Consider the following 23,045-nt stretch of genomic DNA (forward strand, 5'->3'; position numbering starts at 1 on the left):
CACTGATGATAAAGGGGTGGGTTCAGGATGCATTGGGCTAGGCGAAAAGTGCTCTGTCTAAGAGAGACTGTCTGAGAAGGAGGGAACAGTCCTTGCTACTACAAGTTATGGAGTCTCTGTGGCCAATCACTTCACACTTTTGCAGGATACAGGGACTGTGGAGGCTACTGATATAGTGGATAACTTACAGGCTGGGGACCCACCTGATCCAGGGACATGATCATTTCATCCTGGAATGTTAGGGGGTTTAATGACCCAATAAAACAGCTGGAAGTTAGGAGTTATCTTTATCAGAATAAAATAGAAGTGCTGGGTCTTCTGGAAACTAGGGTTCGTTTGAATAATTCAGCTGCTATTAGTAAGAAGTTTTCTACTTATACTATCATAAATAATTACTCTCATCATTGCAATGGTAGAATTTGGGTATTTCTGGATATCAGGAGGGTCACTGTTGTTTCTGCTCAGGTCCATGACCAATTCATTCACCTTGAGCTCTTGAATAATAGGACCAACAAAATTGTTTTCCTCACTTTTGTTTATGCTAGCAATGATGCTGGCCATAGAGAACGATTATGGGATGAGTTAAGGAGGTTGAATGGGAAGGTTACAAACTGGATTGTCTTGGGAGATTTCAACATTGTTAAGGATATGGATGAGAGACTTGGTCCTAATCCCCTATCTGTTAATGAGATGATGGCTTTTAATCAGTGTTTATTGGATTGCACTTTGGATGATTTGCATAGCTTTGGTTGTGAACATACTTGGACTAATAAAAGAGAAGCCACTGCTCGGGTTTGGTCTAGATTGGATAGAGTACTTAGCAATCCTTCTTGGTTGCTGGAGTACCCTAACACTCAGGTTCATGTCCTACCCTCGGGAATTTCTGATCACTCTCCTCTCCTAGTCACTGTGCAGGATAATTATAGGCCTAGGAAACAATTTAGCTATCTTAATTGTTGGGCAGATCACAAGGAGTATGATGAAATGGTTATGCAGGCTTGGGGATTACCAGTGAGGGGAAGTGTCATGTTCAAATTCTTTGGGAAATTGAAACATGTTAGGAAGACTCTTATTAAGCTTCATAATACTAGCTACTCTAGGATTTCTAAGAGAGTGCAGGAGGCCAAAACAGCTCTTGAAACTTGCCAAAATCAGCTACAAATGAGACCCTTGGATCCTACACTGTTTGAGCAGGAACAACAATTGCTTAACCAGTATTTGATCTTTAAGAAAACTGAAAAGAGCTCATTGGCACAAAGAGCTAAAATTCAGGATGTTAAATATAATGATGCTCCAACTAATTACTATTTTTCCAAGATTGCTGCAAGAAAGCATCAGGTTACTATTGGGAGGATCATGGATAGACAGGGAATTGAGAAAATTGGGTCTCAGGACGTAAACCAAGCTTTTGTTGATTATTATAGATGGCTGCTGGGGCAAAATGTGGTTGTCAACTGTGAATCTATGACTGAGTTGCAGGGGAATAAGATCCTTACTTCTGACTGGGAGGGACTTTGCAGAGAGATTACATAGACTGAAATCAAAACAGTTGTCTTCTCTATAGACTCCAACAAGAGCCCTGGTCATGATGGGTTTTCTGCACACTTCTTTCAGAAATCATGGGAGACTATTAAGGAGGATTTTTGTAAGGCCATTCAGTCTTTCTTTAGAACTGGTAAAATGTCTAAGCAAGCAAATACCACTTTACTTGCTCTAATTCCAAAAAAACCAGTGGTGGCTACTGTGATGGATTATCGTCCTATTGCTTGCTGTACAGTGTTCTATAAAACTGTTAGCAAGATATTGTGTGCTCGTCTGAAGCCATGTCTGTCACAAATAGTGGGCAAAGAACAGGGGGCTTTTGTTCAGAGCAGGAACATTTTTGAGAATATCATGCTTACCCAGTCCTTGGTGAAGGGTTATGGACAAAAAGAGATTTCTCCTAGATGCTTGATAAAAGTAGACATTAAGAAAGCATTTGATTCCCTTCAATGGGAATTTATTGATAAGATGTTCCAATACTACCATTTTCCACCTAAATTTAAGGATTGGATTCTAGGCTGCATTACCTCTACTTGGTTCAGTTTGAAGATTAATGGAGATAGAGTGGGATTTTTCAAAGGGGCAAGTGGTCTGAGGCAGGGGGATCCTCTCTCCCCCTTCCTCTTTGTTATGAGTATGGAAATCCTTTCTCGTATTCTGAGGCAAATTCATAAGCAGCCTCAGGTTTCATATCATCCAAAGTGTGGACCATTGAGACTCAACCATTTAATTTTTGCAGATGACTTAATGCTTTTTGTTAGGGGTGACATCCCATCTGTTGCTGCTGTTACACAAGCTCTTGATTCTTTTGCAAAAATGTCTGGATTATGTGCTAATCCTGAGAAGACTAATATCTATATGGGAGGTGTTAGAGATGATATTAAGAAGGGTATTCTTCAAGCAACAGGGTTTGTGGAGGGGGACTTCCCTTTTCGATACTTGGGAGTGCCTTTAAATGATGGGAAATTGAACAAGGGCATGTTTACTGATCTTCTCAACAGAGTCCAAAGAGCTCTATAACACTGGTCTACTTACAAACTCTCCTATGCAGGGAAGATTAGTTTGTTGAATCTGTAATTTTTGCTATGGAACAGTATTGGTGCTCTACTTTGTTGATTCCTAAGGGAGTGATCAAGTTAATCACTAAATTTTGCAGAAACTTCTTATGGAAGTCTGCGGAAGGTAGTAGGAAACTTATCATGAAAAGTTGGAAGTCTTGCTGTGTTCCCTATCAAGAGGGAGGTTTCAATATAAAAGAAGTGTTGGCCTGGAACAAATGTATATTGGGTAAATGGATTTGGGAGCTGGATCAAGATTCAGATAGCCTCTGGACAGAATGGCATCTGAAATATAATATCAAACCTGGGAGCATTTGGACTGCACTTTCCAAAACTACTCATTCTGAGAGTTGGCGCAGTATTTTGAAGGTAAGGGATGAGCTGCTATTGCACACAGGGAATATTCTGAATGCTAAACAATTCATGAGCAGTTGTGTCCATAGAGGGATATTACAACTCCACCTGCTGTATGATAAGTTTAGGAATTGTCTGAGACCTGTTAGCTGGGCAGGGGCAGTTTGGCAACGTGCACTTCAACCAAAGCACAGTGTGTTTCTCATCTTGGCAATGCAGAAGAAACTCGCTACTATTGATCAACTTAACTGCAGAGGTATACAAATGGTGAATAGATGTGTCCTATGTAAGTGTGAAAATGAGAACCACAAACACTTATTCTTTCGGTGCTCGTTCTCTAAAGGAATTTGGCAGCAAATTCTCTCATGGATGAAGATCTCTGGGCGTACGAACAGTCTTAACAAAGAGATGCATTGGAGTGCTAAAAGAAGAACCCGTAGGCACTGGAAAACTAAATGGTTTCTGGGTTGTCTAGGAGCAGCGGTGTATAGCATTTGGGAGGAGAGAAATGCTAGGATTTTCCGAGGGTTGGAGCATAGTACGGGAACTATTATTAAGAAGATCCAATTCCTTGTAATTATAAGATTATTGTATACATCTAAATCACATCTAGAGGATGAGATAGTAGGCTCTCTAGCTAGTTAAGTATCTCATATTGGTTATCGTATTTGTAAGATTGCCTCTTTATTCCCTTTAATGGATGAATATATGGCTTGCTTTTCTTGCAAAAAAAAAAAAAAAATAGGCTAATTGCCTCCCCGCCAACAACACCAAAATTTGACACGGCTGTCGGAACCTTGTCAAAAATAAACCAACCGTCTCAACTAATAAATATTGTAGTGGTAAGTCGGGTATCGTACTCCAAAAGGAGGCTATTATATCTACCTGTTATCTAAGTCCGTCGCAGTAATAACTGGGGTGTTTGAATTTGTTTTCTAAACTAAAAAAGATTAAGGCAAAGAGAAAAGAGCAATAGACAGTAAAGAGAAATAAAGGTTGTAATCAAATAAGGAGAGGAATGCTAGGAAGTCGGTTCACCATGGTAATTAGTCAATTCTGTCATAAATAGCTCAGTCGTTCTAATGTGAGAAGGATAAAGGAAAGGTCCTCTCGGTCCACTTTCTGCCCTAAAATACAACTAACTTAGCTCTCGCCCTCATTAGTGTAGTCTACTGTCCATAACAGGTCTATTCATTCCAATCTCTCGATCTAGGTCTGAATTTAACCGGATTAACTAGTTTAGAAGCGTGCACTCGACTAAACGATTATAATTATATTGTTATAAAATAGTTCTCACAATCAACCGTCTAATCTATTTATAACATCATTTATTCACTACCATGCTCCTCTAAGCCTAACATAAAGGGAATTAGCTACTCAAGTTCTTAACGAAACTAATAACAATAATAGAAGAAACAGCAAGAGACATGATATAACGATCATAAAGATGGAATAACATAAACTAACAATAACAATAATTAAAACAGTAATTAAGAACAAAGATTAAAGATGTAAAGAAATATTAAATAGAACTAAGAATAAAGAGGATTACAAAGTTCGAGATCCGGCAATGAGAACAAAAGCAACGAAGAACAAGAGAAAAGGAAAAGTGTCTGCTTAAGAGAGTAATTAAGAGAGTAAAACATAGATTCCGAGATTAAATGGTTAAAAAGTGATAATTAAACCTAATTACGTCTTCTCTAATATTGCGAAGATATTTATTAACCTAAACCGAACAAAATAAATAAGTACTCGCGAAATAATATCTCGTGTAAAATAGCAAAGTGCTCGATCGAGTGATTTGAGATTCCTTGATCGAACACTATTCCATCAGATCCCCTCGATCGAACAGACAATGCACTCGATCGAGGACCTTGAAAACACCACCTTTCGATCGAGTACAGCAGAGACTCGATCGAACCGTCTTGACCACCAAATCCACTCGATCGAAGACAGAAGCCTTCGATCGAGTACTCAACCACTGAAACATCTCGTTTTCTTCGTTGATCAGCTTCCAAGACCACTTCACGCTTCTCGAGGCATAGTAATTCCGCTCCAAATTTTCCATCTCCATAAATGCATGCTAAGGGGACTGACAAAGGTACGATTCCGCTAGTTTCGGGTCCGTTCCTGCAAATAAGGCAAACCTAACCAAACTAGCCTATTCGGGGTATTTTGCAATACAAAACTACGAGAATTACATGAAAATACGTGCATAAGAGGCTAAAAAGAACTATATGAAATGCACGTATTAACCTCTAACTTAGAATCTTTCAAAACCGCAATCACTCCAACTCATCATGATTTACTATGATATTTTTTTCCTTGATCATTTTGGTGGCTTTGGTCTACTAAGTGTTAGACCCCTTGGATTTCCATTGACTTTCTTTTAATCATTTTCACTGTTCTTCTTGGTCTCTTGCCAACACTCTTGAAACTCGCCCTTAAAACCCGCCAACCCAATTTATTGCGCCTCTCCTGATTCCTCTTGGCACAAAATCAACGTAGTCGCTTTCTTTTTTTTTCAAAAGAGGTATCATTTCATATCTTTAAAAGAAACGAAATTACAAGTTTTTTTGCAAAGGCTAACCACTAGAAAATAAAACAACCAAAGAGAGAAGAAAACTAAGTACAAAGAGCAACAACAAGAATATACTATACTTCGGGTTTTTCTTCCACATTAGCATTCTAGTAATGACTTGAAAATGAACCCTCTGAATAAGCTGTGCAATGGACTGGTGTCTTGCTTGAAAAACTATGGAATTCTGTTCAATCCACAAGTTATGAACCACAGTAGAAAAAGAAGTCCTAAACCAGACGGTTCTCCAACCTTTGGCTCCTCCCAGATAACGACTATTGCTCAGTTCAACCGTGAGCTGCTGTCCTTGCCTAGATATGCCCATCAAAGCCAAGAGATCAAGCCAAACTTCCTTAGAATAAGCACATTGAAAGAATAGGTGGGAATAAGACTCTTCAACTATTTCACAAAGAGCACATTTGTTGACATGATGGAGCCCTCGTTTCCTGAGATTATCAACAGTGGCAAGTTGAGCTTGGGCAGCAAGGGAGCAAATAATTCGGTGTCTAGGGAGTATTTTTTAATGCAGGATATTCTGAGCCCAAGGTCCTACTACAGAGGCATTTCTGAAGAACAGATAGGCCTCTTTTATATTGAGTTTCCCTCCTAATACCCAACTGTGCAGAATAGTAATAGCATTCTAAAAAGTTCCTGCAAGACTGATCATTCTGTCCTTGACAGCAAGAATACCTTTGAAACTAGAAGAAAAACAGTCTTTGAGAGAAACATGCCAGATATCCTCATGTTTAAGAACATAATGCCTAATCCAATGAGCCTATTTACCAGGAGCAGGTGAAGAAAGGATCCAAATCCTTTTACTCCCCTCAGAGTTACCCCAAAATAAATCCTTACACATTTAGTTTATATGCTTAGATATCTGCTGGGGAAGGAGAATACTAGAACACCAAAAAATTTCCAATCCAAAAACAATGGAGTTAATTAACTGCAATCTACCAGCATAGGAGAGGGAGTGATTAGACCAATGCTGAATAGCTTTGTGAATTTTAACAATCAGAGGATCAAACATATTAGTGGTAATTCTGGAGGTGTTTAAAGGCAGTCCAAGATACCAGAAAGGAAATATCCCTGCGAAAAACAACTATTCCTAAGAATAAGGTGTTAGGTTCATATACCTATAATTAGACTCTTCTAATAGTGAACTAATTAACTTTTTAATATGTGTTCTTTAGATCTAGTGCATGCACAACTAAATAAGAGATTAATAAGAAAAACAATGTCCCTTACATTGTTATATGGCTCGAAAATAAGGGCACAAATAAGGTAACCTTCCTTATTTGTTCTTTAGCTTAAATGTAATGGATGATCCTCCAAAATCCCAATGTAGAGATCCTCCTTTGATTGCACCCAAGACTAATCCCTTAAACTAATATATTAATTAACTAGATTAATACACTAGTATCCTTAAAATGATTCTAATAATATTCTTATTACTACACTAGTAATCTAATATTGTAGTTTGAATTTATGAAGAATAATTTATAAGGTTTTCTAAACCATTTTAGAGAGATGTGAGAGAAGGAGAAAATGTAGAATGAATTATGAATATTGAGAGAGTGAAAATAAGAGAACAAATTCTCTTAACAAAGAGGAGGAAAACCGGTGGCGGTCAAGAGGTAGATTCCAAAATATGGCATCTCCTTTTTCTTTTACTCTTCTCAATATTGTAGGTGTGTAAGGCTAGATGGTGTAGGTGTAATTATTTAAATTTTATCACATAAAATAATATCACCCATTAACACCTTCCACCTCCATTATTTCGGTCCATTTCTATAAAATAGACTACCATTTTATTTTGTCAATTTGTATTTGTCACACAATATGTCACATGTAGTATGTTACATGTTATTAATTAATTAAATGCATATTTATCAAATAAATATCATTTTATAAATTAGTTAAATTACATACAACAAATTGACTAGTGATTCTTGATCACATAAATAAAATGGGTCATATAATTATAATTTACAACATATTGTAATTATAATTAATCATTCATTCTTATCTCTATTGTTTCACAAACAATAATCGATTTTAGTAGTAAAATATTTCAATTACTAAAACAAATCTTATTTAATCAAATCACAATAAGATATAAATAATCTCTCTCACAAATGAATTGTTCAATTTTAAGGAATTGATTCATTTGTATCGTTATACAATTAATCAATTTGTCTATTAAGGGAATTATCCTTTAGGTATGACCTTAAGGGATCAACTGATCACCACCGTCAAACGACAGTAATGTCAAACTCTAGTTAGCCAATCATTACTGATTAATGTTGATCAGTTGACTATATAAATGAATCATCCCTTACGTATTCTTAATTTGAGATTTAAACATGTGATCGCACTATTTTTGATGACACATACTCCAACAATAGGTCCTGAATATTAGTGGCAACTCCTCCAAAATAAATGCAGGTCTTCTCAGTATTATCAGTAAGCCCAGAAATTAGAGCAATGAGATTAAGAGTATCAGTCAAAGCATTAACAGATGGCTCATCCCCTCGTGTGAATATCATCAAGTCATCCGCAAAAATTAGATGAGTAAGATTAATACCACTACATTTAGGGTGAAAAGAGACATGCTGCCTCTCACAAATCTTCCTGAGGTATCTAGAGAGGACTTCCATACTCAAGACAAATAGGTAAGGTGACAAAGGACCCCCCCCCCCCCCCCCCTACCTAATGCCACTGCCTCCTTGAAAAAACCCTTAGACCTCCCCATTAATGTTGATGGAATACCAGGGATTGGAAATGCACCCAAGAATCCAGTTAGAAAAAATATCCGGTAAACCAAAAGCTCTCAAGGCATTAGCAATGAATTCTCATTGAAGTGAATCAAAAGCTTTTATAATATCTACATTGATTAAACACCTAGGGGAAATGTTCTTCTTCCCATACTCCTTCACCAGGAACTGGGAAAGCATGATGTTCTCAAAAATGCTTCTTCCTTTAATAAAGGCAGCTTGCTCATCTCCAACTATAGAGGGCAAAACGTTTTGGAGTCTATTTGCAAGGACCTTACTGACAGCTTTATAAAAAATTGTACAACAGGATATAGGTCGATAATCAGAAACAGACTTGGATGTACTTTTCTTAGGAATGAGGGAGATGACAGTGGAATTAGTTTGCTTTGACATATGATCTGTCTGGAAAAAATTAGAAGCAGCTCTGCAAAAGTCAACACCAACAATTGACCAAGCTGATTTAAAAATACCAGTACAAAAGCCATCAATCCCTGGACTGCTATTATTATCCATAAAAAATACAGCAACTTTAATTTCCTGAGGAGAAATAGGCTGGATTAGGCCAGCACTGTCAGAGGGAGAAACTGTGCTACCTAAAGAAAGAAAGTTATCATCAACCTGATGAACAGGAGTCCTCTGGCCAAGTAAATCAGCATAAAAGTCCTGAAAAGGCATGTTAACCTCATCAGGATCTAATTGAAGACTACGAGTCTTATCTTTAATTGCACCAATTACTTGTCGGTGCCTTCTTTTCGAGATTTTGGCAAAGAAATATTTAGAACAACAGTCAGCTCCTTGTATATGCTTTGTCTTAGCTCTTTGAGACGGGAAATTAAGTTCAGTTGCTTTAAGAGCAGTTTAATCCAGAAGCTTAGAATTTTCTTCCTGCATGAGAGTTGCGGATAAGGGCTCTTGAAAGAGCCTAGCTTGGCAATCAACTAGACTGGCCTTGGCTTGTTTGACTCGAAGAGAAATATTAGAAAACTCATTCTTATGAAGCACAGAGAGAACTTTATTGACAGATTTTAGCTTGTCAACGAAGGAAAACAAAGGACTTCCTTATTTATCATTCTTCTAGGCAGCACTAATGATAGCAAGATAGTCAGGATGGTCTATCCAGCTATTTAAAAAACTGAATCTTTTATGAATCTTCTTATCTTCAGAGACTTGAACAATCACAGGTGAGTAATCAGAAATGACAGCATCAGAGAAGTGAGCAAAAGAATTGGGCAATAGAGTAATCCAGCCAGCATTGGCCATGGCCCTATCTAACTTGGACCAGACCCTAGTATGATGATCCTATTTATTATTCTAATTAAGATCACAACCAATGCAGGACAAGTCATCCAAAATTAAAGCAGACAGGCAAGAGTTAAAAGCTAGCATTTCCTGAAGAACTGGGGGATTGTTATTAAGTTTTTCATCCGGGTCTCGAACTACATTGAAGTCCCACGGAACCAACCAAGGCTCATGAGTACTAACATCTCTTAAACCAGACTACAATTGCTCCCTTTCCTGAGCATTATTAGTTCCATAAACTAGGCTCACACAGAACTGGAAATTAGATTCATAGTGTTCGAGATGCAAATGAATAAACTGGAAGGGGATCTCTGGCCTAGTCATAGATGAACTAGAAGAGGATCTCTGGCCTAGTGCTGCATATTCTGAGCCTACATTCCCCAGCTGATCCACTATCAACTCATGAACTGGCTCCAAGGTACCACCTAAATCAACTCCAAGATCCAAGGGAAGATTAAGATCCTCAGGAATAATTTCTCCTTGCTCCAAGGCATGAAACTTATTAGCCATAGACAAGGAGGATCCAAGATGTGGATAATTAGGAGTATGTTTAGTCCTAGTATACTTTTTTGAATAGGAAGTGGTCTTAGCTGAGTCAGACTTTTTCTAAGAAAGGACTGCCCCATTTGCACTAGAAGCAAGAGGTCGTTTTAGTAGGTGTAGTAACAGGGCATCAGTGGGAAGCAGTAGGGACATCAGGGGAAGAATTTTTAGGATGAGGGGATCTCTGACCTAGCTCTAAGCATTTGGAGTCTACCTTTCCCTCCTCCAAACCAGTCTAAACCTGCTGACCACTTTGCCCACCATTAGCTAAAGAATTACTCAAAGAGCTTGCCTTTGGAGAGGCAGGAGTAGTATTCTGCTTAAGCCATTTGCAAGTAGCACTTTTATGTACCAACTTACCACACCCTGAGGAATAAAAAGGAACCCACTCATAAACCACTTTCTAAGAGAATTGACCCAACAAAGGAACATGAACAGTCACATAATCAAACAGATTTTGAGAAACATCTATCTCAACCGTGACTCTAGCAAAAGACAATGTGTCTTTGTTAGTGGTGGCAAGATAAGCAAACAGAGGTTTCCCCAGTTTATTGGCAATCTTACCAAGCACAACATCTGACCACAAACAGGGACCAAGACCAAGGAATAAAATCCAAAATGGGACCATAGCCACTTTTTCCATTTCCAGAGAGAAAGATAGGTACCATTGCTTGAGTATAAGAGAATTACTACCTACCATCCAAGGACCTGAATACAAACCAACCTTTTTTTATAGTATTGAACTACTGGAAGTGCTATAGAGCTCCAATGTTTAGTTACAAACTCTTAAACAGTTTTCAGAGTGGGTTTCGCACCTATAACATGACCCATCAGAGTAAATTCCCAGTGTTTCAGTTCTTTTTCAAAACCAGAAGCATCTATGTCAATTTCAGTAGCTTGAGCACTTTCCTGACAGTAATAAAGACTCATCCCTGCCTTTGTAGGACCCTTAACTACATTAGACCACAATTCGGTTTTTGGCGGAGATGCTACAGTTTCCACAACATGGGGCATTTCAGCAATATGAGTAATTACAGTATCAGCCACAGGCATATTAGTATGTATAGGATTTACAACTAGAGAGTTAACAGTAGGAGTAGCAACAATGGGAGTGACAAGCAATTTAGTACTATTAGAATTATTAGGGTTTGGAAGTACAACTGAATTAACCAAACGAGGAGCAGCAATAGGACTAATCGTACGAGAGGATGAAGGTTTTATACCAGTCTGAGAAGCTCGAGCGGTAATGGCGGACTCAATTAGAGCATTCACTGTCCCCGATTTTCGCGGCTGGGTTTGACAGTTCTCCATATGTACAACATCATTTCCACCATTAAAACTATCAGACGAAACCTTAGCTAACACTGCATCCGTCCCTAACCTTGATTTAGCAAGACGACTTCGAGTTTTCGCCATGGAAATCAAAAGAATTGAGCAGGAGAACATAGTGTCGTGTAAAAAAAGATCATAGGTAAAAAAAGAGTGAAACGTTGTTATAAAGAGAGAAAGTTGTTAAAGAGAGAGAAAGTTATTAGTCGCTTTCTTTTGCGCTACTTATTTTGTGGGTATCGGTTGGGTTTCTCATGATCGTTTAGGGCATTGGTTAGAAGGACCGACTTTCAAATGTACCGTTTTTACCTCTTTGGAGCGAACTACTTGCCATTCAGATTGACCTTCTTATTTTGGGTACCTTTAACTAAAAATCACTTTTTTTTCCTCTCACATTATTAATGTGAAAGTGAAAAGTCTATTTTCATATAGTTAATTTTTTTAGGAATTATAACTATTATCTTATACTCCCTCCATACCACACCAATGGTAACATTGACTTTTTCACACTTATCGAGACACGTTTTGCAACGTAAATATCTTTTGTTACGCATTATTAAAAATTATAAAAATTTGATATTCTTATAGCATTCATGACGATAAATCAAACAAGAGCTCATATGACTATATTTTGTCTTATAGATTAAGAATAATATCGAGGATTCACTATGACTATGAATAGTGGCAAAACGGTCAATGTTACCATTGGTCTGATATGGAGGGAGTAATTCACTAATTAATATTTTTTATTCTTGAACATATTTTCATTCAATGTTCGAAACTTTAACCTCCAAAAAAGAAAATTAAAAAATTACAACTATATGTTAAAATACCACTAATTTATTTTATGGAATTTTTCTGTAAAATTTATATGATGAATATGGTGTTGTCAAGAAATAACAATTAAGGTCGGAACCGAATCTACCCATTCTTAAAACCCAATCCAAATTCTGTATTTAAAAACTCATATCCAAGCCCGCTGTAGAGAAAACCCAAACCAAATCCCTCACTAATTCACTCATCTCCGAACTTGATCCGTTATGAATAACTTAGGCATTATTAATTAGACTTGTAATATAAATATTTGCAATTCTTTCGACCCGGTTATTTGTTTTCCTATTTCATTTTGGAGTATCTCAGTCAATTATTTGTCTTTATATTTTAGGAATGTGTTTGATGGGAAATTGAATCATCCACACTCAATTTGTTCCACTTCTTGTCATCTAATAATCGAGCCTCACTTTTTCTTGGGTTTTGGAGACAAAACCAAATTCAAACAAATGACCAAGAAAGAGGGAGTATATATGATAGAGTTTTATGAAGTTTAGTTAATTTTAGGATCAAGTTTTTATTTTATTCTATTACGGATTGAATATAAATTTGAAATACATAAAAGCTAAATCGATGGAATGAGGTATGGATTATAAAGTTTTGAATATGGATTTAGTTATAAGTTGGATTAGTAATCTACTAAATTTGTGGATAGAATTTGAATCTTACAAACCTGATTCATTGCTATTCTATTTCTTATCGCATATCTCAATTTTTTACTCGCTTTTCCATTGTCTTTAAATTAGTTATATACTCAAAAACTTTAGAAGCATGCATAACCTAAAGGATAAAGGACTAAGTTTATGTAATTTCATCCTGAATCTTGTACCATTGCCCAAAAAAAGGTTATGACAGTGCTTAAGTAGTAAAATCACTTGAACAACTACCATATTCTTTTGGAGTTAATTTTGCTTAAATTTTAAAATTGAACTTATAAGATCTTAACTTTTTTTAACTGAACTTATATGATCGAAAATGAATTTCTAGAGTCTGATTTTTTTTTTCATAATTGCTTTTGTAAGATTTGAACTCATATAAAAGTGGATTTGAATTAAACTGCACGAACGATATCTATGATATCTGAACGGAATTTAAGGGAGTGACTTTAAGTCTAATAGAGTAAGCACTTAATGTAAAATTTACTTTACTCCAATTTTATTGTCACCTGTTTAGAGAGTGTCGCTTATTTAATATTCTTTAATAGTGTTAGACCCAATTTAGCCTGGTCTGACTTTAGTTTAGCCTGACCTTATTAGGCTGATTGGGGCAACCAAGGACCGGACAAATCTAATTATTATTTGGCAGATAAAGAATATCATAAGGCAAGCAAGCTACTAAATCCTAGAAGGAAAACCTGATGGAAGGTATAGAATAGCCTGATGGGACACTCAAGCAGGCTGGATCAAATTGACAAACAAGAAAAACGGTTATACAAACAAATGACCACGTCCTATTTTCATGGAAGACCAAGTCCAACTACAAAGAGCACATTATTTTCACAAATCAGAACGTGCAAGAGGATAAGAATAGAAGTTTGTTGAAGAAGAACAAGTCAACCGGATTAATAGGAAATGTGCCCTATTAATCAGCTAACAACTCCAACGATCAAGGGGAACATTGTATTGAATACAACGTTAATATTGAAAGATTATAAATAGCTTGATAGAATTTTTGTAAAGGGGGACAGAAAAAAAGATATCATTCTTAATACTATTTGTCTACTGTTTTTTACTTAATCTTTATTCCGTATTATTGTTCAACTTATCCAAGAAATACAAATAACATCATTCACGCTTCATTATTTCCATTGATTTGCTTATACTTATCTCCTTAATATAAGAGCTAGATACCCTCACTACCTAATAATCAAAGCCGGATCCTTACAGGGAAAATCCTGCTAAAACAATTGGCGCCCACCGTGGGGCATCTAGTTCATTAATCGAAAAAATCTTCCTCATCACTTTCTCGTTCAATTATTACACACAAAAATGACTGGACCTACTCCAGTACAACAATTGGCAGCCGCCTTGGCCAAGATCAAAGAATTGGAAACAATTCAAGAGCAGGCGGCTCAAGTAGAGGTTGAGATCACAAGACTTAAGGAATCTGAGTCTAATCTGAGAAAGAAATTGGAAAGTTAGGCCTCAGGCTCCAAAACCAGATTCGAGCCAGGAACCCCATTCTCATCAATCATCAAACACATAGACTTCTCCAGTTTTGGAACCCCGGAGAAAGACACCTCATCCGGTACACAAATCATTCCCAACAATGAAACAAACAAAACTGAGGCAGCAATAATGATGGCTATGATTCAGGAAATTCAAAAACTCCACAACAAGATAGAAAATATACCTGGAGTGCCAGATCCTGTGGCTGAGGTGGAAGTTGACAGCTTCGCTGACTCACCTTTTGTAGATGAGATTGCAAAAATTGATCTCCCCAAGAAATTCACCGTCTCTTCCATGAGAACTTATGATGGAACCTCTGATTCACAAAATCAAGTTGCTATATTCAAACAGAAGATGTTAGCCGCCTCAATACCCAGTGAACTCAGGCAGGTTTGCATGTATAAAGGTTTTGGTACAACCCTAACTGGAGCAGCATTGCAGTGGTTCATTAACCTCCCAAACGGAAGTATCAAGAACTTTGCAGACCTGGTCAATGCCTTTAATCAACAATTTACAAGTATCAGAGACATGGCTAAGAGACCCAGTAACTTGTTCGGGGTAAAACGGCTCCCTGAAGAATCTCTCAAAGAATTCCTGGCAAGATATGTCAAAGAGAAGGTAGCCATTCCCAGATGCGATGGAGAAACAGCGGTAGAAGCCTTCAGGCAAGGAGTCCCGCTTGACAGGTGACATCTACGAGACTTAACCAAAAAAGCCTGCCCAACCTTTGCCACTTGTTCAATCCATCGCCTTAGAACATGTCGATTGGACGAAGACCTCAACTTCGAACAAATTCATCCTGAGGAAAGCAAGGCTACGGACGGACTAACGGAAAAGCTCCTACCGAAAGGAGGCAACCCCAGATCAAGACCCTATTCCGGACTGAACGATCCGAAGTCAACATGGCACAGGAACATAAAGGTAACCTTTCTAGCCTACCAACTATTCCTGAATATAACTTTTCTATAAATACTGCAGGATTAATCAAACGCCTGGAAAGCCTGGGAGACACGGTCAGATGGCCCAAGAAATCTGACAATCCCAGGAAAGATCCAACAAGATGGTGCGACTTCCATCAAGATATCGGACACACCACAGAAGAATGCATCCAACTCAGGAAACAAGTGGCGTACCTCCTAAAGAAGGGCTATCTGAAAGACTTAATCCAGCAGCCAAAGAACAAAGATAAAGGGCCAAGCAAGAGAGATCCAGGAAATAGCAGAGATCCTCCTCCTCCTCCCCCATCTATGAAGTCAAGTTCATAAACGGAGGCTCAGAAATCTGTGGCTTAACCGGCTGCCAAAAGAATCTCCAGGGAGTCTAAACTTCAACCCCCTTTTAGGTCTAAGTCATTACCTGCTGTTACTTTTGATGACTCAGACTTGCAGGGAATATCGGATCTACACCATGACAACCTTGTAATTACCATGCAAATTGGCACGGCTAAGGTATCAAGAATCCTGGTAGACGGGGGCAGTTCAACCAACTTGGTGATGCTCGACGTCCTCAAAGCTATGAAGATAGATGAAGAGAAAATCATAAAAAAATCCAGTGTCCTGGTCGGATTCAGCGGAGAAATAAAGAACACCCTGGGAGAAATTAGCCTTCCGACCTATGTAGAAGGCGTAGCTTCCTATGAAAGATTCGGGGTAATAGATTGCCTATCCTCGTATAACGTAATCATGGGCAGATCGTGGATCCACAACGTCAAAGAAATCCCGTCAACGTATCATCAATGTGTGAAAATACCAACCGAATCGGGGATAACCACCATCAGGGGAGAACAGAGGATGGCTCAGGAATGTTACACCCAGGCTTTGAAAACTTCAAAGTCAGGTAAGTCCCTCGCATAGCAATTAAAGTCCCCTGTCAGGAAAGAATATATTGCGCAATCACAAATGGAAACAGGAGAGGTCATTCTGGAACCAGAATTCCCTGACAGGAAAATACTTGTAGGGTCAGACGCACCTGACTCAGTCAGACCCAATCTGGTCAGCTTTCTCAAAACTAAAATGTCTTGTTTTGCTTGGTCACATTTTGATATGACTGGTATAGATGCTGATATTATAACCCATAAGTTAAATATTGACAAATCCTTTAAGCCTGTACAGCAAAAGAGGAAGAAATTTGTTGCAGAAAGGAATGAAATCATCAACCAAGAAGTCGACAAGCTATTGGACATGGGAATGATCAGGGAAGTGATGTACCCCGACTGGCTTGCAAATGTAGTAGTTGTCCAGAAGAAAAATGGCAAGTGGAGAGTTTGTGTAGACTACACCGACCTGAACAAGGCCTGCCCCAAAGATCCATTTCCTCTGCCACATATCGACGCAATGGTGGATGCCACTGCGGACCACGAGATGTTAACATTAATGGACGCCTCCAGCGGATTCAACCAAATAAAGATGCACCCCGTATATCAGGAAAGTACAACCTTCATTACTGAAAGAAGAGTATACTGTTACACTGCCATGCCCTTTGGATTAAAAAATACAGGTGCAACCTATCAGAGGTTAGTTAACATGATGTTCAAAGATCAAATTGGAGACACCATGGAAGTCTACATTGACGACATGGTAGTCAAGTCAAAAAAGGCAGAAGACCACGTCAGAGACCTGGAAGTAGGATTCCAAATACTGTAGAAATTCAACATGAAGCTAAACCCACATAAGTGTCACTTCGGAGTCTCAGCAGGCAAATTCTTGGGTTATATGGTGACAAAAAGAGGAATAGAAGCCAGTCCTAAACAGATCAAAGCCATCCTGGAGCTAGAACCATCAAAGACAGTCAAAGACATACAAAAGCTGACAGGAAGAATAGCAGCCCTGAACAGGTTCATTTCAAGGTCATCAGAGAGGTGCAAATCATACCTCAGATGCCTGGAACCACACGAAGCTGAACAGATACTATCAGAATCCATGGAGGACGCTGTGGAAATCATAAAGGCGGAAGGAGCCTGGCAAGCAAAGTACTCAGAACAGGCTACTTCTGGCCTACCCTGAGGGTCGATTGCTTGGAATTTAGCTCTAAATGCGAAGCCTGCCAGATTCATGGACCATACATCCACCAGCCATCTGAGGAACTACATTCCATATCCGCCCCCTGGCCATTTATGAAGTGGGGGATGGACATAGTAGGAAAACTACCTCAAGCACCTGGGCAAAGAGTTTTCATGCTAGCAATGACTGACTACTTCTCCAAGTGGATAGAAGCTGATTCGTATAGGCAAGTCAAAGAAAAGGATGTCATAGCATTCATCAAACGCAACATCATATGTAGATATGGCATTCCTTCTGAAATAGTATGCGACAACGGCACGCAATTCGTGGGAAAAAGAACAGCAGCTTTCTGTGCCCAATGGAACATCAACCTGGTGACCTCCATACCAGGATATCTAAAAGCTAACGGCCAGGCACAATCTAGCAACAAAGTAATAATCAGTTGCCTGAAGAAGAAGCTAGAAAAAAGAAAAGGTAGATGGGCTGAAGAACTTCGCTTGGTCCTTTGGGCTGACCGGACCACGCCTAAAACATCCACAGGCCAAACCCCTTACTCCTTGGTCTATGGGTGTGAGGCAGTGATACCAGCAGAGGTCGACATCCCATCAGCCAGATGCAGCCTGAATACAACAACAAGCAATATACCTCTAATGGAGGATAGCCTAGACTTAACAGAAGAACTGAGAGATGCAGCCAGCATTAGAATGGCAGCCTATCAGCAAAGAGTAGCCAAAAGCTACAACAAGACTGTCAAAGCCAGAGTATTCAGGGTAGGAGACCTTGCTCTCAGAAAAGTTTTTCAAAACACAAAGGAGAAAAACGCAGGAAAATTGGCCCCAACCTGGGAAGGCCCCTACCTGATTGACACAATAGTCGGCCAGGGTGCTTATAGGCTACAAACCCTGGACGGCGAAATGATCCCCAGGGCATGGAATATTGCACACTTAAAACTATTTCACATAAAAAATATATCCCCCAGCCCAGGTATAATCTTTACCTTACTATTTCCTGCCTGACCTGATATGAAACTAAATGTATGATACTTGCCATTATATGAATAAATGCCTTATATGATTCCTTTCATTATATGCCTAAATACTTGTCAATATTCTCGTCTTTCTCTTTAACAAATAGAATCTTCAATATTTGTTTTCCATATTGTATCTTACTTAAAACAAATTTTTATGATTGAGGGCCACTCCACTAATATCCAACTTTCAGTTGCAAAAATAGGCCTTAAAATATTGAGCTCAATTTAATATACAAACCTGGGAAAACTTTTCCTGGATTGTACGTCATAAATGGATCATAAGCCTTCCAGACAGGCAGGGACATAAGCCCTCTAGACAGGCAATAACCCCACCCATGACACAAAGAACTGGCCAGATCCAGGAAAAGAAACTGGCCCGATCCACTCGAATAACTGGCCAGATCCAGTACACATCCAACACTACAAATATGCCTTATCAAAACACAAAAAGAAACCATCAAAGATCAATTATTTAAAAACCGAAACAAAATGTTCATTCAAAAAAATACCAGCCCTACCACACACCTAACAAGTATTCAATCCAGGAACATCCCCCCTGGATGGGCCAAAACGAAAAACAAAAACACAAATCTAATTAGGTTTCGAATCAGAAACCGACTCACAACCTTCCACCATTTCCTGATCAGCAGATTTCTCCTTAGAAGAAGGAGAATCCACTTCTTCTTCATGACCCATATTGGCCAAATCAGGATACTGGGTGTCCAGAGCTGTCTCATCCCGATCCGGATCCCACTTAGCCCGGTCAGATTCCGGATCCCTCATAGAATCAACCCGGCCTTTCCCAAAGAAGTACTGAGTAGCATCAGCAAGCCGCGCTTCCACCAGCTCCTTCTCAGACCCAAGGTCTTCATTCTTCCTCAGCTGATCCTGCATTGCCTGCTTCTCGGCAGCCAATCTTTCTTGACAGCTTCCAGCTCTTCCCTTACAGCCTCGAGTTCTTGCCTGACAACTTTCTCAGCATTTTTTTGCAGCCACCTCACAAACTATAACAGCCCTAGATGCCTCCCTGGCCGACCCCAGTTGAGATTGAAGTACTACCTCATTACCCCTGGACGTGTGTAAATCGTGGTTAACTTTATCCAATTTATCTTCCAAACCAGTAATTCTAGCCCGGGCATCCTTGAGCTGACAAGCGGCAGCCTTTGTCACAAGAGAAGACAAGATAGACACAACTTTAGTAGAAGATTCAAGGGCATTGTCAGATAAGAGTTGGCCGCTGATATTGGCAGAAAAATCATTTATCTGTGCCCGGGCAGCATCCATATCAACCGACCGAGTAGCCACTTCCCTGACACTCCTGATTGGTTGAGCCTGAATAAGCTCTTTCTCTCTCTCTTCTTCCTCAGAAAAGACAACTTCTCTCCTCCTTTTAGAAGGCTGAACAACCTCTGGGGACACTAGCCTGGGCGGTTCCAGGGGAGGCTGAACATCAGAAACCAAAATGTCAAGCGTCTTGTCGCTCCCACTAGCCTCTTGGCTCTTGGACTGTTCAGCAATCCTAGCAACCCCAGCTTTCAAGCGGCTGCACTAAAACTGGCCAACCCGGCAGAAGATTTGTATACTGAATGTATAAAAAATACATATAAATATCAGGAAGGAAGTAACAAAAAGACAACTATCAACACAAAGACATAAAGAAGACATACATGAAAGAGCAGTAGAGCTAGGCTTGCCTTTAGGTACTTTGACCACACTCAGCTTAGGCGTTATATACCGGGGCAACAAATCCCTGCCCAGACTAGCAGGCTAAGTCCTCTCTTCCTCAGGAATTGGAAGAAAGGCCTCTATCCTTGAAACGGATTTCTCGTCAAGAGGATCAAAGTTCCAGTCAGGAGCTGCAAATATCCCCAAAAATGCACAGGTAAGACTTAAATATTCCTATTTCGTAGGCTGTAAAATGCAAATTAAGAGAACAGGAAACCTACCACTCTTTAAAGGAGGATATCTCAGATAATCCAGGCCTAACCCCAGAGTATCAGTCCAGATAAACAGATACGTCTTTGCCCAGCCTTTATCATCTCCAGAGTCCAGGTTAGTAATTAATGGAGACATTTTTGACTTAATTCTCAAATTGAAACGACCGGTAGAAGGATTTTTCAAATGATATACTGCCTTGATGTCATTAACAGTAATCACAAGTTTATGTTTAGCACATAAATTTTCATTAGAGTGGACAAGTTTCCAAACCATTGGCATGATTTGGAAAGGTGATACTTCTATGGCACGAATTAAAGGAGTAAAAGGTAACTTACAACCTGCCTTGAATGCCCATTCATAAATACAAAACCAACCAGGTGACACCCAGTTAGCTCTGACTGGACAAAACTCAGGGATCCAAACTTCAGCCGAGTCAGGGATTAATTTTTTCTCCCTTAAAACCCCATCATAGTTCGTTTTCAATAGAATTTCTTCAGGGAAAGAGGATTCGAGAGATCGAAGAGCAGAAAAGACGGAATCTTGATATTTAAACGCTATAGCACGAGCAGGAGGATCAATTTCAACCACCTCCTCATGAACGTCCGTGGGTTCAGGTTCAGCCGCAGCCTTCTGGGAAGCAGGACGCTTTTTGGCTCCCATATCCTTTGTTGTTTTGTTAATTATCGTGGTAAATTAATGTCACTTAGTGAGAAATTATAAGTAGCAAACTAGAATTCCTGGGAAATAGGGAAGAATTTCAGAGAAGATTTAGCAAGAGAAGTAGAAGAATTTTGGTAAAGAATGAACTCATCACAATTACCGTATTTATAGGGGAAGAATAACGGTATAAAAACCCTAGAAAACGCAAAACTGTCAGCATGACATCATGTAGCTAGCCGTTGCAGTGATTAACGGTCACCAGAAGTCTAAGATTCATTGAGTAAATGTGATTCTTTTTTATTGTTGAGCCCGGTAAATTGACATCTCATCCCTGGCCTGATCCAGCACGGGTAAAATGTCAAGGGGCAATTTGTTTTGTCCATATTTTGCGCAAGGCTGGAAATATGATCAGGGTAGAATAGTATGGGGGTTAACTAATATTATCCTATTTCGAAGTAATCGTCCCTAGGCAGATTTGATTATAATAAAAGTAATGCAAATAAAGTGAATAATAAGACAAAGGAATTTGTACGTGGAAAACCCTTGAACGGGAAAAAACCACGGGCACCAAGCCAGGAGAGGATTTCACTATGATATTGAGAGAATATAAGTATGATAATGACAATGTTTGTAATATTTCTCTAAGTGTTGTGTGGCTTGTAATTTTGTAGAGTGTGTGTTGTATTTGTTGAAGTATGTCTCCTCCTCCCAAACGATCTTCAAATGCTCCTTATATAGGCAGGCTGAATGGCTGCCAAATCTTTGTACTTAATGCTGAATATTCCTCCTTAATTGTTGTCTTTAGTGCGCATTAATGCCTATTAATGCTCCCTCTTTATGACAGAATCTTCACCATTAATATGCTCTTAATTACCATATTAATGAGGTAATAATCTCATATAATTGTCTTTAACTTAGTCAAATGTTGACCTTACACTTGACCGTTGTCCTCTTCGGCCTGGTGCCTGTCTCCTGATACCCTGATAGCCTGACGTCCCTATACCCTGATGGCCTGATGCCCTGACACCCTGACTGTCAGGCCAGGGTTGAACTTGATCCTGAAGATGATGCGGGAGTCTAGGCTCATCGACTGGTGCTAACCTTGGACTACCCTGACGGACCTGCCCTGATCGTCAGGCCAGGGTAGAATTCCATCCTGTCAGTAGTGCGAAATTCCAGGCCCAACAATTGCCCCTTATCTCCTTATTATCGCTGGGTCAGGCCAGTAATGAGGAGATAACCTTCTCTTTTGATCTTTGGATAACTTCTCTAGGATGATTCAGCGTGCTTTATCATCAAGAAAACGGCTAGTTGCAGTAGATCCCAATCTTTACCGTCTATAAATAATTTCTTCACTTCATGCTTTACTATCCACGAAAACTTGATCAATCCCTCTGAAATTCTCCCAATCTTTCTTCGATCTTTATCTTCAAACTTTGTCTATTTTCCCTGAAGTTACCAAAAATCTAGCTATGGCTGTAAAAGGAAAATCAACCAGGGTTGTTATTGCTCTTGGTACACCTTTCGTCCCAAACCTGAAGAGACCCCTACTGAAAATAAGCCTGAATCTTCTTGAGATCAATCCATCATTCTTGGAGATGCATCTTATGCCCTAGCTGTTGATAAGGTCATCATCTTCCAGAAAAGTTTTGAGTTTAAGCCGATGAAGGTTCTCGATGAACAACACTTTTTCCTCAATCGTTTCAAACCTAAGTTTGAGAAAATTTTGAAGGATGAAGGGATCATTCCTGCTGATTATGGCGTATGGATTCCTGAAAATTCTCCCATTTGGGTGTACTGGTTATATGTATCAGGGCCAATGATACCCGTCGTTGTGAGCACCAAAAATAAAATTTATAATCTCCTATTAAAACTAACCTAGGCTAGTGGTAACAGGGTCGAACCACAAGGAGGTGAATGTAATTTCTAATTGTCCAATTTA

The 23,045-nt window shown here is 39.1% G+C and overlaps 2 protein-coding genes across 2 annotated transcripts; both read left to right on the top strand.

The window, feature by feature from the left end:
- Positions 1-216: 216 nt before the first annotated feature.
- On the top strand, positions 217-1,533 carry LOC141607199 (uncharacterized). Its single transcript, XM_074426559.1, has one exon. The coding sequence runs from the start codon at positions 217-219 to the stop codon at positions 1,531-1,533; it is 1,317 nt and encodes a 438-aa protein (XP_074282660.1).
- A 1,094-nt stretch (positions 1,534-2,627) lies between these two features.
- On the top strand, positions 2,628-3,599 carry LOC141607200 (uncharacterized). Its single transcript, XM_074426560.1, has one exon. It carries the CDS (start codon positions 2,628-2,630, stop codon positions 3,597-3,599), a length of 972 nt encoding a protein of 323 aa, XP_074282661.1.
- The last annotated feature ends 19,446 nt before the right edge of the window (positions 3,600-23,045 follow it).

This window comes from Silene latifolia, chromosome 10 (assembly GCF_048544455.1).
Source record: "Silene latifolia isolate original U9 population chromosome 10, ASM4854445v1, whole genome shotgun sequence".
NCBI lineage: Eukaryota > Viridiplantae > Streptophyta > Magnoliopsida > Caryophyllales > Caryophyllaceae > Silene > Silene latifolia.

Excerpts from the sequence above, each read along its gene's own strand:
- LOC141607200 (XM_074426560.1), top strand. The coding sequence starts at position 2,628 with ATGGAACAGTATTGGTGCTCTACTTTGTTGATTCCTAAGGGAGTGATC.
- LOC141607199 (XM_074426559.1), top strand. The coding sequence starts at position 217 with ATGATCATTTCATCCTGGAATGTTAGGGGGTTTAATGACCCAATAAAA.